This window comes from Periplaneta americana, chromosome 4 (genome assembly GCF_040183065.1).
Source record: "Periplaneta americana isolate PAMFEO1 chromosome 4, P.americana_PAMFEO1_priV1, whole genome shotgun sequence".
NCBI classification, from domain to species: domain Eukaryota; kingdom Metazoa; phylum Arthropoda; class Insecta; order Blattodea; family Blattidae; genus Periplaneta; species Periplaneta americana.
Genome location: NC_091120.1, coordinates 55960714 through 55979743, shown reverse-complemented (window position 1 = coordinate 55979743; position 19030 = coordinate 55960714). Strand labels below are relative to the sequence as shown.

General features: G+C 36.1%; 1 protein-coding gene across 1 annotated transcript in view; it reads left to right on the top strand.

The window, feature by feature from the left end:
* Nucleotides 1–19030, top strand: part of toy (twin of eyeless) — a 477612-nt gene that overhangs the window by 434869 nt on the left and 23713 nt on the right. Inside the window, exon 9 of the mRNA XM_069823349.1 lies at nt 14509–14756. Within this exon, the coding sequence (XP_069679450.1) occupies nt 14509–14756 (248 nt within the window). The remainder of the gene's footprint in view (nt 1–14508; nt 14757–19030) is intronic.

The window sequence follows — 19030 nt, the reverse complement described above, 5'->3', positions numbered from 1 at the left end:
CTTGGCCTCATCTCGCCAAATACCATCTCACTATCACCAATCTCACCGACGCTAAATAACCTCGTAGTTGATACAGCGTCGTTAAATAACCAACTAAAATAAAATATATATATACAGTATATATATATATATATGTATATATAATGACTGTAACAAATATAACATGAGTTCAATATAATTTACATTCATATTTTATATATTTATAATTCACTTTTCGGCAATTGGGCGAAACAACACAAATTAGTCTAATTGAACATTTCTCACACCATCAGATTTTATTACATATAACTCACGATTAATTATTTAAACCTTTGTTATGCTTATTACTGTGAACACCTTATTGGACTTTCGTTTAGATTTCGTTGTTAACAATTAGAATATCTGATGATACCGTATAGGCGAAAACGTTCATAAAAATTTCTTCTGTAAGATGTATTAGCAAATAATAATTTTGCAAAAATGATAAATCATATGATTGAAAACTTTGAAATAAATTTATAATTATGCCAACCAGGCCGACTCAAAACTATAGGCCTATAGCTTTGAGGAATTTGTCTTGAAGTTGAAGTGAGGCAAGCTTAAATTTACTGTATACCGATATGCTCTTATAGTGTCACCAGTAACATATCTTTTTTTTTCTTTAATTTTGATATACGTTTCCAGCAATATGGAATATGACTTTTTAAACACCCTGTATTTGTAAAAAATGGAACGATTATTTTATTTTCTACATTTTCTGGAGGTCTACAGACAATAATAAATAAACTGTTAAATATTCCAAAAGTTTAACAAAGATTAGTATAAGATTTTGATGGGGGTAATTGTATTACACCCGTTGGTATTAGTGAAAGCTGGTTCACAATAAACCGGGAACGGAAACGAAAACGAGAACGAGAACAGAAATGTTAAAATAAATATATTTAAATGTGAGCATTCACAATCAACTAATATGAATGCTTACATTTAAATACATTTATTTTAACATTATTTCCGTTCTCTTCTCTTTGTCGTTTCCGTTCTCGGTTTATTGTGAACCAGCCTAAGTTGTAATAAACTTTGGTAGCAGGAGGGTTAAATTTTGGTGCATCGGTCCCCTTCCACTCTGTATAAACAAACTCAATGACCATCGCACATGAAGCTTAGCAGGAATGAAGTAGAAGTGCTTGGTTATTTTATACGCAAACATTTGTACTAATCTAATTACCAGAGGACACGCGTAGGTAGCACTGTGTGCCACTTTTTTTGCGGAGACTGGAGTTGCCAATCCATTAAACGCATCTGCTCACGTTGTCTGAGAGGCAAGTCGGCCTCCAGGCACATTACGGCTGAGCCGTGAGTAGACATCTCTTTAGCCCGTTGCATATTTCATGCACTGCGGCAACTACTCCATAGTAACTCTGTTCAGATGACAGAAGAACCGCACCGGGAGCATCTCAGCGCCGCGTTGTCATGGTTGATTCTACGGAAAGTATGTCACTCGCTGCCGTATGGTTAGCCTCTCTGTCTTCCATCGTAGCGACCCGGTTCAATTCCCTTCCGAGTCACGAAGGAATTTTTGATGGACAAAGTGGGCGCGAAGCTTTTTCCTATTGGGCCTCTCCCGTTTCCCTCACAATTATTATTAATCCGTTTCTATAGTCTATGAACATTGACAGAAATATGTTTCTAGTAATGCTGTAGGCCTACATTCTAATGAGATTCGAAATAACGGTAACCGGTTCCAAAATGTATTCTTTAATTGATTTATTTTACGACATTTTATCCAGCGGCTGTGTAAAATGAAAGTGATAATGGGTCAATGATCTAGTGCCGAAAGTTACCCAGCATTTGCTCTTAATGAGTTGAGGGAAAATTCCGGGAAAAAAACGTCAGCCAGATAACTTGTCTCAATCAAGATTTGAATCGGAATCCGCTTGTTTTCACAGTCAAGCATGCTAACCGTCTGACTCCACAGTGGTGGATTCGCAAATGTAGATTAGAGAAGATAATAGCCATGTTGTTGTGGGCGTCGAAATATTTAATAAAATACTTCTCAACATTAGAAATATTAATAATATTACAGTTTTCAAATTATACACAGAAATGTCAGTTTTTCAACGTTATACATTGTGAGTTACCGGTATTACTATAGATCCTATTACTTTTTTTGCATTCATATTTATTTCATTCCTCAATCCTTACACTTTTCCTTTTCTTTCAGCTTTCCTTCCCTTCTTTCTTTAATTTTCAATTGTTTCTTCGTTTACTTCTTTACATCTCTCTCTATAGGCCTATAACTGGCAAAACTCCGTTGTAGGAGGTTACTAAACCTTACCGCTGTGCTGGGGGCAGTGTCTGAAGTTTCCCTTCATTAATCTGAACCGTTGTCGCTACAGATTGACAAGTCATCTAACGCAACACTGCTATCAGTACTCGCTACTATTGGCTGACAATTAGGAAGGAGGAGGTTAATAGTATATTGTGTCACTCTTTAAGATTTATGCATGCGCAGACCAACGGAGTTTTGTAAGTTGTTCCCCTATAGTTAATTTTGTTTCACTGTTTCTCAGCTTCCGTAATTTACAAGCGATATTAAAGAAGTAAGTTATTTAAATAATACACAAATAAGTAAGTCCGCCTCTGGGGCTTATTGTTAATGAATAGAGCGTGCTTTTCCCAACCATGTGCTTCGTGGTACGATTCCCGGCGTGGACAAATGTTTATCTCCATTCCACGAGACTGGATGTTTGTAGCTTGTATTGTACTTGTCCTATCACCGGTAGTGACATACGGCGTTGACTTATCTGGGAAACACTATCAAACAGTGAACTAGAAAAGATTGAAAAAGTAAAAGTTCAATATCTGAAATGCGAGCTAAGAATAGGAATGACAGCACCATCGAGACTAGTTTATGAATTGGCCAAAGAGTCCTTTTACATCGAAGATCTTCGGATGAAAATGCTATTACAATCTACCGCAGCATAGAACAAGAAGATGGCGGAGAGAAGGAAGAAACAGCAGGAAATAGGCCTCAAATTCTACATCACTGGCGCCATGACAGACAGGAACTGGACAAAGGAGAGGCAGGAACAGTGGCACATCATGGTTCGGTGCTAGTACACACAAAGAATATTCACCCAAATGAAATTTGACCCATGGATGATTGGCGCACCGGAGAATCCACCCAAATAAATTAACCCAAGAGAAAATTAGAACAAAGAAAGCTCACATCTATCAATTTTTATACTTGACAATGCAATAATTTAGGTGGAACGAAGTTTTGAATGGTTTACATTTCTCCCGAAAGACTGAGGCCTATTTCATTGCAGAAACAGAGTCTTGGATGGATTTCTTCCGATTTGAATGTTGTAACCACAGGCACGCAAATATTCAAAGACACGTCCTTCGTCTTTGAATTCATCGTACCTTTGTGAAATATTTTACAGTCTTATATTTAAGATTTTATATTTTCGTTTTTGTGGTCCTTTTATTATTTCGTCCTAGTCCAATTCCTAGATTTGAATCTGCCCACTTGTTCTACTGTCTCGTTTAGAATTCGTACGTTTACCTTCTTTATGTTTCTTCTTATGACCATGTTTTTAGTCTTGTTTGCACATATCTTCATCTCATATTTCTTACTTTAGCTCCAGTGGCATGTCCCTTAGTATCGTCTTCTCGTCTGCTAACAACGCCAAATCATCAACAAATCTTATGCACTTCATTGTTGAAAATGAAGTAGATATTCATATACACTTACACATTTCGGAACACAAATGTTACCACAGAAACGAATTGCTAAAAATTTATTTACTATGAAATGAACTAAACTTTATCCCAATGGGTGAATTTTCTGTGAATGAGGGTGAGAATGAAAATCGTTGGAATCACTTTGGGCGAATATTCCTGGATTAATATTCTGGGCAAATTTTTTGGGTGAATTTTCTTTTTGGCCAACTTCCATTATGCTTACTAGCCTGGTTCGGAAAATCATAACACGATACGCAATCCATGGATTCCATCATAAAATATGCAGTCAAGAGATACTGTGAACCTGGAGAAACGTGTGTCTGTGAACTTTGCAGTGAAACATGTGAACGCTACAACTTAGAAAGGTGCATCAAGAGAACAAAATCAGTGCATGAGTTCTCAAAGGGTTAAATCTCCAAATTTCTAATGCTCGATAGAGTGCTCCTTTATTATTATTATTATTATTATTATTATTATTATTATTATTATTATTATACTTGTCCTGCTACTTCTCCGCGGTGGCCCTGCATCGTGCTGATCACACGGTCAGGGAGGCCCGCATTGTGAAGGATTGTCCAAAAACTTTCTCCCCCATGACGCTTTGGATTGTCAGTATAAAGAAGAAGGTTAAATAATGACACAAAGAAGAGTATTAAGATACATACATATAATTTTTAATAGTCACACATTGTGAATTAAGTATGCTTTTCTTACGGGATACCGCCCATACTGGAAGCCACTGTAGGCCTAGTCTTTAACTTTTATCCTTCTGTGTGATTGAATGACGAGGATGAACATCTGATATTTGATATGTTTAGAGGACGGCATTTTAAGCGGATGAATCGGAAACACGTCTCGGCTGAATGGAGTGCGGGCGGTGCGTTGTGCAGTGGATGTCACTCCACGCGCACAGTAGCCGTTTGCTTTCCGTCACTCAAGTTGCTACACAGCTTCGTGACGTAGGGGTGAACACGACGATGCACTACCTTCATTGTTTAAGTTTGAAACTTCACCACTGATATTTGATCTACTGTTTGAACAAGATAATACTAACATTCGTCTACATTATTAAAATATACACATTTATGCTGTAATTTCTATGTACGTACATACTATCCTAGATCATATATACCCAGATTGCTCTGAGTTATAGGTTTTGACGGTATTGTCGGACCATCGGATCTGTGCCCCTTCAGCGCTGTCGTCGTTCTTGGAAAAGTTAACGCCTGTACTCACCCCATTCCATCCGCTTTCCTCCCACCACGTTAAACAGCAGGCCACGAACCTTGCCGAATAGGGATGTTGCCAAACTTCCGTCAAACGGTGTCATAAATAACTGGTCCTCCATGCTACAATATTATTTCTTTCAATCAAAATACATCTTGTATGTCTACATTTTTTAAACCTAAATCCGATGTCTCGAATCACTTTCCCCAGCGTTTCTCTCCAACTTCGGAAAATATTCTCTCTCGCAACCTTAAGTAATTTCTTCAATGTCGGAACTTCATTCTACACGGTATGAAATTCTTCTATCTTTCTTCTTAAAATACATCGGTTCATATCATCTACAAGAATTAAAGGTTCCCTTGGTCTGTTCTTCCCTGGTGATTCTAGCTTTCTTCTCCTGCACAGACTCCCTCTCTCCTGATTTTCTTTATTAGGCGCTGTGACCTGCCTATATAAATTACATAAAAATGTTGTATTATTAGTATTAGTTAAGTATGTAATTTTAATACGTAATCAATTGAAATCAAATAAGCCTCACCTGTGATATCAGTTGCTCTTTTCGTTGCCTGATTTATAGGAAACAGATATTGACCTGTTTGTTTCTCTTCATCGCAAAATGCTATTACGTACTTGCTTAATAATATTTCTTTCGCCACTCCGTGCTACAGTGTTCATGTTGAGTTGGCAACACTGGACTGCACGTGCAAATAAACTGTCCCGCAAGAAGGCCAAAATTGTGAGTAGTGGGGGAGAGAAAGGGAGAGAGATAGAAAAGAGAGAGATAGAAAAGAGAGAGATAGGAATGCAGGGAGAGAAATGAATTACCGAGGCTGAGAAGGAATTAGGGTTCAGTTCGCATATCTTACGGGGGTACAGATCCGATGGTCCGACAATAACTTTTGTCAGGTTTACTATGCTGCCATCTAGTTGTTACGTAAGGAGTCACTTCATAACTCCCATTTCAATTGCATTAGCGACTGTACTGCCATCTCGTGTTTGTTTACGGCAGATGGCTGGCAATCTTGGCAGTTGTTCTCTTAAAAGGCAAAAAACTGCATTCGTGACACTAAATTATTATATAACTTTCCTATGTAATTTGTTGCTTATATCTTAATTTCGCTACTAAATTTTTAGGGACACATCTGTCAATTAATAGATTTAAAAATACAGAAAAATAAAAAATAAGAACTGGGAAATTATTACGCTTTTTTCATAGCCGTTCGTGCAAACCCGTTGTCGTGACTCGCTTCTATTGCATGTTGTACCATGACAGCTTCCTAATGAGATTACTGTTATCACCATCATCATTGTTATTACGAAGAAATCTCTACAACAAATTTAACCTCTTGAAACTACAATGAAATATTTCGAAACAATTTTAGTTTGGGTTATAGAAAGATTAATATTAACTGTTTGATGTTGAAACACTCTCTTTAAAATGTCCTTGCAAAGGTAATGAACTAGTAAAATTTTCTTACAAATTAGAAATTTAAACTTGGCAGCTTCATATAAATTGTTTTACTTCTATACTTAAAACACTTGCTTGAAATGTATTACAGTAGGGAATTTTAGGAATATAGACCTACTAATGATTAAAAACTACTTTTTCACTTTGTGGTTAGAATATTCAGTATCATCAAGTCCTGGCTCATCAATTTTCCACATGTAATAAATGGTGTATTGCAATGTTCGTGAAGTCGTTGGTTTATTCCTAATCACCAGGTAAACTCAACAAAATTAACCGTTTGCCGCACAAATTCTTCCACGTCACAATATAATATACATTTACTTTTATTCAAGATAATTGAATTTGGAACATGTCTAACTTACCTGTTATTGATTGATAGTATTTGTGGCGAGAAACGTAATGTCGTCGCATGTTGTATTAGAAGACACTCTTAAGAATCTTAGACGAGATTAAACATAGACATTCTCCCTATTAACACAAAATAAATATTTTCCTTTCCATTTATAGATAAATCTACATTTTCTAAGAATATTTGCATGTTTGGAAGACATTGTGAAACGTTCGAGCACTCTGAATAACACACTGATAATGCCAGAATAGGAGACGAAATGTCAGAAGAAGGTGAAACACTGAAAGGAGTACGACAAGGATAACCTTTATTACCTACTCTGTTCAAAATCTACTTAGAGGATATAGTGAAGAACTCTTTTCAGAACATGGGCGGAGTGATAGTAGGAGGAAGAAGAATAAAGTGCATAAGATTTGCTGATGATATGGCGTTGTTGGCAGAAGAGGAGACGATACTAAGGGATGTGCTACTGGAGCTAAATGACAGCTGTGAACAGTATGGGATGAAGAAAAATGCAGACACGACGATCATGGTTATCGGAAGAAAAATAAAGAAGATAAACTTTCGAATTCTAAATGAGGCAGTAGAACAAGTGAACAGCTTCAAATACTTGGGATGTACTGTAAGCAGTAAGATGAGCTGCTGCCAGGAAGCTATAGGGATAGAACTTTGTAAACGCAGTTGTAATGTGCAAATCTCCCCTCCCACAGTTCTTGTTCATAGTGACCGCTAAGTTCGAAGGGAGTACAGTTGCGCCAAAGTGAAGTGAAGTGTAGTATAAAATAAATAAACGAATACTAGTAATAGTGCTGTGTGTTTAAGTTATAACCAGAGTATTGGCATGTCTTTACGTAAGAAATATTGTTTGATCATAAACTCATGGATGAATATTCCCCCGAAAAATGGAGGAAATCATGTGAGCATGTGCGGAAAATAGAGGACAAATATTTTGACCAGAAGTGTACGGTTGGAGCGGAAGTAAACAACGTAATCCAATGAGAGTCACGATAATAGCGGCCTAGTACAGCCAATTTCGGTTAAGACGCAGATTCTGATTGGTGATCAACGTCGGGGAATGCACAGAGTGGAACACGCAGCGAGTGTGGGAGAAGGAAATGATTTAGGTTTCCGCCATAGCTGCATTTTCTAAGTGGTTTAGCTATGAAAGGAAGATAGCAATGGCAAAGGAAGCTTTTAACAGAAATAGAAAAAGGAACATCTTCTACGTACCTCTGGAAATATACTTAAGGAAGAGACTCGTTAAGTGCTTTGTGTGGAGTGTTGCCAAATTGTGGAATATTGTTTCTTCTAGAATCATTCTTACTATTTATTTCCTTAATGTGTAGCTTTCGAGGATTTCTTTATCACTTAAATCTTCAAAATCATTATTCCGAGTGTTAGCCTATTACTACATATAAGTTCGCCATTATGTTGAAGTTCTAAATAAAGAACTTCAGCATGGAATACATCGCCATGTTGTTGACTCCTTAACGAATCGTTTACTGTCTTAACACGACGAATAGGTCGTAATAAATTAATGATTAGTTTAAAGTTGCGTTAGCAATAACGATGTTTGGTGCAAAACAAAAACTGACTAACGTATCATTAAATTATCTTGTGCGAGATTGTGCGTATTTGCTTGCTTTCCGCACAAAACCAATACGCGGTAAGTGTGAAATACCACATTCAGTATTCCCAACGTAACACACACAACAATTTCCCTCTTCTTACCGCTTAAGAGACATATTCATTTTACTGCTTTAGGCTTTTAACATATTATTTTTAGAGACGTTTAACATAGTAATAATTATAAATTGGAAACTTACCACTGCAATTTCACCTAAATTGCACTGTTAATTATTGTTTTTAAATATTTGCAAAAATTAAGTAAACTCTACAACACCACAAAAGTTACTGCATTTGTAATGCAAGTAACATTAAGGAAGCCGTGAAAAAATCAACAAGATTCCAGATGCCGATGTTATTACTGCAATATGTTAAATAAATAATATTGCTAAAATATTAAAATGAAAAATAAATCATTACGTAACCTTACCCTTTGTTTCAAGTTCGCATTTATAGACTGGGGAGGAAAAAAAGACAGACGTATATCACGGCCTGCTGGAATATAGTAAACACAGAAAACATTTTATAGCAACAATGTTGAAGATAGATATTTTAGTTTTTAAAAGTTGCCGTCATTGAACAGAAACCACCATGGAGATTTCATTGCAACTAATTAGAAATTCCTCTTTCAGGTATGTAATAAACGATCTTCGCACATAATAATGTACGATACACGAGCGGTATGTTTGTTTTCATTTTTTCGAAAATTAAAAAAGCTCAACTACGTTTCGCTTTTTCAATCTTTTCCTCGAACATGAAAACATCAACATACCGCTCTTGTAACGCATATTACTATAACGAGAAGTTATAATGATAACGAAGGTCGGTGAAATCGGCCATTAGAGCAACACAGCCTCGGACTTGAAGCTGCTGCGGGCCATGTGGCGCTGTCATTTCGTTTTGTGCAGTCCTGTCCTGAGTCTCGTGTGACGGTCAAAGAGCGGCGGGCAGGACCGAGTAGGTAATCCTCCGAGCTTTGAGTGACGAGCCGGGGTCGCGAGGTGAAAACACGACCTCCGGACGTGATCAGGGCACGGGAGTGCGCCGCGGTCGTTCCGCCAATCCTTCACCCATCACACGGACATCACTCACTCGGTTTGTCCCACATTTTTCTCTCTTTTCCCCGCCGTATGAATGCGCATATGGGAAGCACGACTGAACACCCATCAGCATTTGCTACGCATATTAATGCCCTATTAACTCGGCTGTTTTGGATGGTCTGGATTCGATTACTGCAGCGACAGACAATTTCTCTTCTTCATGTGGTGCAGCATGATTGGAATCCAACAAACCCATAGCGTTTATTTGCCTCATCCTTTAAATACATCGCCATTTAGTCTTCGCAAACACCTTTTCTCTAAGAAGGAGAGGACACGCTCTGTATATCACCGAATTAAATAAAATTGTGTGAGATGAACGTACAAGACGTACTGTTTCAAGTCATACCTGGTATGGGTGGCCAATGACACCTCGTTTTGGAAATATTGGCTATTGTTTGTGACATACTTCCGCTACGTGCCTAATAGGGAAGCATTAGACTATGTAACAGCGTAGCTCATACGGTTGGATGCTGAGTTGTCATCCAGGCAACCCCAGTTCGAATCATAATGCCTTCTCATGTTTTAAAACTTGATGATGATATTATTATTATTATTATTATTCTTATTAGAACCAAAAGGACAATTTGGCCCAAGAGTGCAATTTCAAGTAGATGAACTCACTTCTAAATTCGGAAATATATGTGTAACATGTTCTTCATCAGGAAAGCTGACATCTCAACTCAATAAGCAATACCTGGAGAAAATAATAAAGACATATGTGAAAGAGCAGCCATTTATTCTAATTCTGGACTCGTGGGAAGGGCAGGTAAATCCTTCTTTGTATGATGAAATATTTACAAATGGAAAAAATGAAGTAACGTGCAACCTTAAAGTGATTTCACCCAAATGTTCTGGATTATGCCAGTCCTGCGATATTTATTTTTTAAGACAGGTGAAGATTTTTATCAAATATTTGCAAAATAGCTCTTTCCTTTTACAAACTGGACGACAAATTGCTTCAAGGGAGGATGCCCTCAAAATTCACTCCTTAATTCACTTTCAGTTGTCAGCTCCTATATTCAAAGCCATTTTGAAATATGCGTGGTATGCATCAAAATTAATAAACGAACGAGAAGTGTTTGTGAATGTGAAGGATGTCTGTTTCGCAGCAGAAGTGCGAAAAAATGTGTGTGACTATGGACAACCTTCTTTCATTTGCTGTGCATGGTGCAGAAAATGTTTGTTTTGTGTGTTTTTATGACATTTATCATAATGAATCATGTACAAAATGAAGTGGAATAGAAACAGAACAGACACCAGTGACCTACCTACGTGAGCAATATTTCCTTGTTTATCCTTTACAATACAATGTTAGTGAATTAGTAATTTGTTTAAAACATGATGAAGCGTTCAATACATTGAGAAATATGATATATGTAAATATATTACTGTGATCACACCATTAATCATTATTAAAAGAAAAAGAATATAGGACCAGTTAAGATTCGAACTCAGGTTGCCTAGGTAACAACTCAGCACCGAACCATATGACCTACGCTTTTACACAGTCTAATGCTTCCCTATTAGGCACCTAACGGAAGTATGTCACAAACAATATCCAATATTTCCAAAACGAGGGGTCATTGGCCACCCATACCAGGTATGACTTTAACCAGCACTTCTTGCACTTTCATCTCAAACAATCTTATTTAATTCGGTGATATACAGAGCGTGTCCTCTCCTTGTAAGTCATAAACTTCTTATTACCTCACAGATATTTTAAATGCAGCAAAGCGGGCTATAAATGAGATAATGTAGGGGTTTGTTTCAGGGGGTTGGGCATTTATTCCAGCAGTCGATTATCTAAACTTTCCGTTAGTTCTTAAAAAAAAAATCCTATTAGTCGATATAATCTGGGCGCCACAAGGAAAAGGAAAGTGGGATCGCTCCCTTAACCAGTGTACTTCAATTTGTTTGTGCTTCTGAATTGTGGTAGCGCGTTTTTTCACCTTTTATTAATTATATTTTTAATTGCTGTTCTTATGTGCTTTAAATATTATTCAAATAGTAGACCGTAAGCTATCGTATTAGCTACAAAAGGAAACACCAGGAATTGCATATAAAGCACACCAATCTTGGGAGTAAATATTTTATCGTACGTTATAACACAAAAAATTATACTGTAAATGAAAAACATAAAATAAACTAATTTACCTTATGATATTACACTTTTATTATTTACGAAAGTAAATAATGCAATATTTTCCATGATATGCATATAGAAATGTATTTCAGGCAAGAATATGTTGCCTGTAAAATAAGATGAACACTCAATATCTGGTGAGCTGAACGCGACAAAATTGACGAATCTGTACAAAGCAAGTAACATTTACATACATATAGCGCCTTGTTGTAGCGGCAACCGGCGAAAGAAATCTGTCTATGAAGTAGCCGCTATTGTAAGGCGTATAGCAGTTTGCAACATTATTAACTCGTCCTCATATTGCGGAATTTCAATCGCATATTGTGGTTTCTAGCTTCTGTAAAATAACGTCATTTATTTTATGATATGATAAACTTATTCAGCTGTATATTATCTTTTTCAAGAACAATAATAATAATAATAATAATAATAATAATAATAATAATATTATTGTTATTGAATAATAATAATAATAATAATAATATTATTATTGTTATTATTGTTATTGTTATTGTTATTATTATTATTATTATTATTATTATTATTATTTTGGTGCGATATTTTTTATTTTTCTCATACTAAAAATTCAGAAATACCCAATGTTTCGGAGCTACATATCGGGTCCATCATCACGTAAGAGAGATTAAGGAGAACTTAACTCTCGAACTCGTCCTGAAGAATAACTCTTGGTAATGGATTCAAAACACATGTTCCCCTACCTCTATCTTCTCTGGTGATTGCCTCAAACCTCGGAAGCTTGGAATCTTTAGATATATCTGCGTTCATTTCAAACTTTCCAGTCTAAATAACTATAAAATTTCAATTGAATATAAATTACGTAGTTATTTAGGCTGGGAAGTTTTGAAATTAACGCTCTGATATTGACATGGTGCGGAAACCCATAAATCTTGTATCACGTTGAACTCGAAATGTTTCAAGTCTTGAATACTACTACTACTACTACTACTACTACTACTACTACTACTACTACTACTACTACTACTGCTTACTACTACTTACTATTACTAACTACTACTCACTACTAACTACTACTTTTTACTACTAACTACTGCTACTTACTACTACTAACTACTTACTAATATTACTACTGTTTACTACTACTAACTACTTACTAATACTACTACTGTTTACTACTACTAACTACTTACTAATACTACTACTGTTTCCTACTCCTAACTATTACTAACTACTTACTAATACCACTACTGTTTACTACTACTAACTACTTACTAATACTACTACTGTTTACTACTACTAACTACTTACTAATACTACTACTATTTACTACTACTAACTACTTACTAATACTACTACTATTTACTACTACTAACTACTTACTAATACTACTACTATTTACTACTACTAACTACTTACTAATACTACTACTGTTTACTATTACTAACTACTTACTAATGCTACTACTGTTTACTACTACTATTACTAACTACAGTACTTACTAATACTACTACTGTTTACTACCACTAACTACTTACTAATACTACTACTGTTTACTACTACTAACTACTACTGTTTACTACTACTAACTACTTACTAATACTACTACTGTTTACTACTACTAACTACTACTAACTACTTACTAATACTACTATTGTTTACTACTACTAACTACTACTTACTACTACTAACTACTTACTAATACTACTACTGTTTACTATTACTTACTACTACTGTTTACTACTACTAACTACTACTTACTGCTACTGTTTACTACTACTAACTACTTACTAATAATACTACTGTTTACTACTACTTACTACTACTAACTACTTACTACTATTAACTACTTACTACTACTAACTACTTACTACTACTAACTACTTACTAATACTACTACTGTTTACTACTACTACTACTGTTTACTACTACTAACTACTTACTAATACTACTACTGTTTACTACTACTAACTACTACTTTCTACTACTGTTTACTAGTACTAACTACTTACCAATACTACTAGTGTTTACCACTACTAACTACTACTACTACTGTTTACCACTACTAACTACTACTACTACTGTTTACTACTACTAACTACTTACTAATACTACTACTGTTTACTACTACTAACTACTTACTAATACTACTACTGTTTACTACTACTAACTACTTACTAATACTACTACTGTTTACTACTACTAACTACTTACTAATACTACTACTGTTTACTAATACTAACTACTTACTAATACTACTACTGTTTACTACTACTAACTACTTACTAATACTACTACTACTGTTTACTACTACTAACTACTTACTAATACTACTACTGTTTACTACTACTAACTACTACTTTCTACTACTGTTTACTACTACTAACTACTTACTAATACTACTACTGTTTATTACTAGTAACTACTACTTTCTACTACTGTTTACTACTACTAACTACTACTTACTGCTACTGTTTACTACTACTAACTACTTACTAATACTACTACTGTTTACTACTACTTACTACTACTAACTACTACTTACTACTACTAAATACTTACTAATACTACTACTGTTTACTACTAACTACTACTACTACTACAACTACTATTTACTACTGCTTACTACTACTAACTACTACTCACTACTACTATCTACTACTTACTACTACTAACTACTACTAACTACTACTCACTACTACTATCTACTACTTGCTACTTCTAGCTACTTACTACTACCAACTGCTACTTACTACTACTACTAGTAGTAATAATAATAATAATAATAATAATTTTTTTCCTCCTTAATTTCCGGTAATAGGTTTCTGGACCCGCTGCAACTTAAATGAAAGTCTGAGTAAATTAAAAAAGAAAATCATTGTTTGCCTTGCAGCTCCATGACGAACAGTCTGAGCAGCATGAGTGCGGCGGCCGCGGCGGGCAGCTGTCTGCAGCAGAGAGAGCACAGCAGTTACCCCTACATGTTCCATGACCCGCTGCACTCCCTCAGCTCTACTTACAACCACTCGGCGGCGCGGGCGGCCGTGTCCAATCCGGCCGTGGCGCATTCCCAGAGCGCCATCAACACGCACGCGTCCTATGGTGGCGTCACCACATCCTCGACGCCCGCCACCGGCACTGGTAAGCCTTCAACACAGGACCTCAGAGTCCCAGTACCTGTCTTTGCTTTGCTCAGGAATAAACCTTGCAGTAGAGTCCCGATTATATGTTGTAATAAAGGGGCTGAGCGAACGGTTAATCGAGGAAATCGGATAATACGTTCTACATATGATTTTAATATACAGGGTGATTAAAATGTTTTTTGTGAAATAATACGTGGTGAAAGATATGGATATATGGAACAGAAAATTTAAAATATATATTTTCAGAGAAATAATATTTTGAAGTGTAATTTGAAACACAATGGTACATATTATGTCATTCCTATTGCATGAGCTGCTATTACTTAATCAGGATTGTAATAACATCAGAAAGTCTACACTGAGAATAATATAGTCAAGCACTGCAATGCCTATTCTTTACAGTTGTGTTAGGAATTTATTTTACCGTCCTACAAGCTTATGAATATATAGAAGCACCTTTTACCATTGCAGATTCCGTTTAATTAAATTGTATTATAGATTTTTTGTTTCCCGATTTTGAAGGATCTAATTAATTATTTTAGTTATTGTTTTATAATTATTAATAATAATTAATTACTAGTGAAATGTATTCGTAAAGTAGCGATTAGCATGTCTGCCCGTGAAACAAGTGGGCCCAGATTCAAATCCTGGTTGGGACAAGTTACCTGGTGGAGGTTTTTTCCGTGGTTTTCCCTCAACCCAAAAGGAGCAAATTCTAGGTAACTTTCGGCGCTGGATCCTGAATTCATTTCGCTGGCATTATCACCTCCATCTCACTCAGACGCTAGACAACCATAGTAGTTGATTAAGCGTCGTAAAATAATCATTTAAAAAATAACATCAGAACAACATTGAAATATCACTAGTACTTCATTACTGTTAGAAAACTCCCGTTCGTACCAGCAATAATTATATCAACTTTTACCGTATTGCGGAGCCTTAGGGTCTACCTTTATGTACAAGATCTTTCCAAAGCATCCTCCATCCACACAGACGCACGCATGGCAGCGTTATCGAACAGCTGTTGTGACACGTGCCATTACATGAATTATTGACAACTAAAGAAAGGCTGCTATACACGATAATTTACGTAGCATGTTAGAGTATTTCAACTGTAGATCTAATTTTATTAGTTCGGAAACTATTCTAAATAAGGATTTTGTTTACTTACATTCTTTATTCCAAATAGCGTTATCTTTCATTACCTAGCATTTCACAAAGAACTTTTTAATCATCTGCTACAAAGTGAATAATTTACTATTTATAAAATTACTGCGGTCAGTATGCAATATAGGATTATGCTGGACAACATTGCATTGAATTATTACTTCAGTGTAATCAAATAATATGGATGGATGGATGGATGGATGGATGGATGGATGGATGGATGGATGGATGGATTAGAAAGCCCTCCAGGTGTCTCCTTTGACTTTCAAATATTGTGAAATTTAACATAGTTCCCATAGTTGGTACGAAGTTAAATAATATTTTGTGTAGAAGACCTCATCTGTGACTCAACTGTAAATATTTCCGGCAACGAATTCATCAAACTTAGCATTCAAGTTCTGTTACGACAGGTGAATATTTACTTCCCTTATGTAGAAACTTGGAACATACCATTTCGTCCTGAGTTATTACAGGCGATGATGGGCTTTTGCCTCATTGACCAAAATGACCGTCGAGCATAGGCTCATAAGTGAAGGGACTTAATGGAAAATAATCATAAAATGCGAAGAAAATATATTCACCTATTTCCATTAAATTTTTTTTTACAAAATTTGAGTCCACATCTGTGGAGTAACGGTCAACACATCTGGCCGCGAAACCAGGTGGCCCGGGTGCGAATCCCGGTCGGGGCAAGTTATCAGGTTGAGGTTTTTTCTGGGGTTTTCCCTCAACCCAATACGAGCAAATGCTGAGTAACTTTCGGTGCTGGACCCCGGACTCATTTCACCGGCATTATCACCTTCATTTCATTCAGACGCTAAATAACCTGAGATGTTGATACAGCGTCATAAAATAACCCAATAAAGAAGCAAATTTCAAAATTTAATATTCCCTCACTTTTTATAAGCCTATCGAATCAGTCTGGCTTAAAACAATCAGCAGAATTCTGAGATGATTTATTCTTTGCAGAAAAAATATACATAGGCTATTACATCATAGTAGAACATTGTAAACGCAATTAGAGACTGAAAATTCAGTGGCCTCGTTCCTGCAGTGACGTGTGAGCGTGTGGATTTCCGAAGCTGTGGTGTTGTTAACGTCCTAGATCTACGTATTAATATGCGCTCATTCATTTCCACAAAAATGGAGTAGGATTGCCTTCGGAAACAAAACTAAATGCAACATCGAACATACAGTAGTTCAAATTTTTAACGTAGTAGATAAGCATAAAAAGACCTACGTTCATTTCCTAGAGATCTAATTCGCTTAGTCTTGAAAGTGAAGAAGAAGAAGAAGAATAGAAGGAAGAGGAATCAATAGTAGGAAGAAGTAGAGAATGAGGAGAGAAAAGTGAGGCGAAAGAGGAACTGGATCAGATGAGGAAGAAATAAAGAAAATAACTATGAATGTGGGAATAAAAATAAAAGATGAGAAATAAAAGAAGAGAACTATAAAGAAGAAATGACGAAGGAGACTGAGAAGGAAAACCCAAAGAAGGGTAAAAGTATTGCAAAGAGTAAAATCAGTAGAAGAAAGAGGTGTAGATGAGAATAACTATTAAACAAAGAAGGCGGAGAAACGGAAAGTTTTAGAAAAGCAAATAATTATGTGAAAGGAACAGAAGAAAGGAAGGACAACATTGCAGATTTTATTGAATTAAACAGACGTACCAGTTAATACACAAAATTACGTTTCGACAGTTCCTTTTGGTGACGTGAGGGCTCCAAATTTCGCTTCCCTAAATCACACTTCACATTGCCAAGCTGTAAATATGATTCCGCGAGCGTGCCAAGAGCGTGGCCATCTGAGCCGCAGTAACAAGCCAAGAGCTTCAGAGTTTGCGCCACGATCCAGTCCGATAAGGGCATGGCGCCGGGAAACGCGCTTCTCGTCCAGTAATAAAAATCGTTTCCTGGCAGCTTTGTTGATCGAGATACAGATCAGAAGAAAACAGCAAAATAACTCTTCTTTTCATGGGACTGTTGTGGCCGTGCTTTTTCATTTGAGCTACGTACATCTGTCGAATAACTATTATGCAGTTACACTACAGATAGGCTATCCTTTGTGTGTATGTGAACCTGTACGTCCATTCCTAAAAAACAGAAGAGAGTTCTTGACATAATAGACCTTATTGCCCTAATCAGAGTGACTGAAAACACGTGATCGTCAACAATGTGTGTCAATACAAAACTAGCTTTCCCCTTGGCGATACACGAAAGTAGGAGTACCTCAAGGTACCGTGCTTGAACTACTGCTTTTCTCCATTTATATTAATAACGCGACTACAAACTTACACTCTGAAAATATCATATTTACGCAGATTACTTACAATTCTATATACACTCGCGAACAGACGAAGTTTATGCAATTATTAGCATGACCTGAATAAAGTTTCTTCATGGGCGAAAATGTTCGGACATAGGTTAAATGCTAGTAAGAAACTGTAATAATTGGACATAAGAGGCTACTGAACACAATGAACAGATAAATCCCAATCATTCTTACTATATTTGGATTTCTATCATAACCTGTGCGAGGTGGAAGTAATATAACTTTGCAGCTTTTAAAGACTTATTCCTCGGATAGAGTACAGCAAAAAATTGTAAAACCATATTAGTCCCAATGAATACTTTTCTCATAGAAATAATGTTCTCCTAAATGTTGACACTATTATATTCGATAAGTACTATCCTTACGATTCTGAATTTTACTTTTATCATGAGAGAAACTGATAAAGAATGAGTTATCCCTTTGCAGTTTTAAAATAAGATGGACGTTTCCTTGCAAATTAATTAAAAATATTAACGCACATCTTTGTTTCCTGCCATTACAGAGTCTGACAATCCTTTATAGTGACTAAAGGACGGAACACTGGTATTAAAAGTGCGTGTATGTGAGTCGGCATGCGCTGTTGCCAAACTAAACAGATTTTCAGCTTAATTTCCTAAATAACCATGCACTTAATCACAAAACGCATAAATAAGTTTTTTTATTTATTTTAATCTATTCTGTTGCCCTCTTCAATAAGCACAGTTATATCACTTCCACCTCATATATACTTTTGTGATGCTCGTTATTTGACCTTGAATTACGTCTAACCGATCG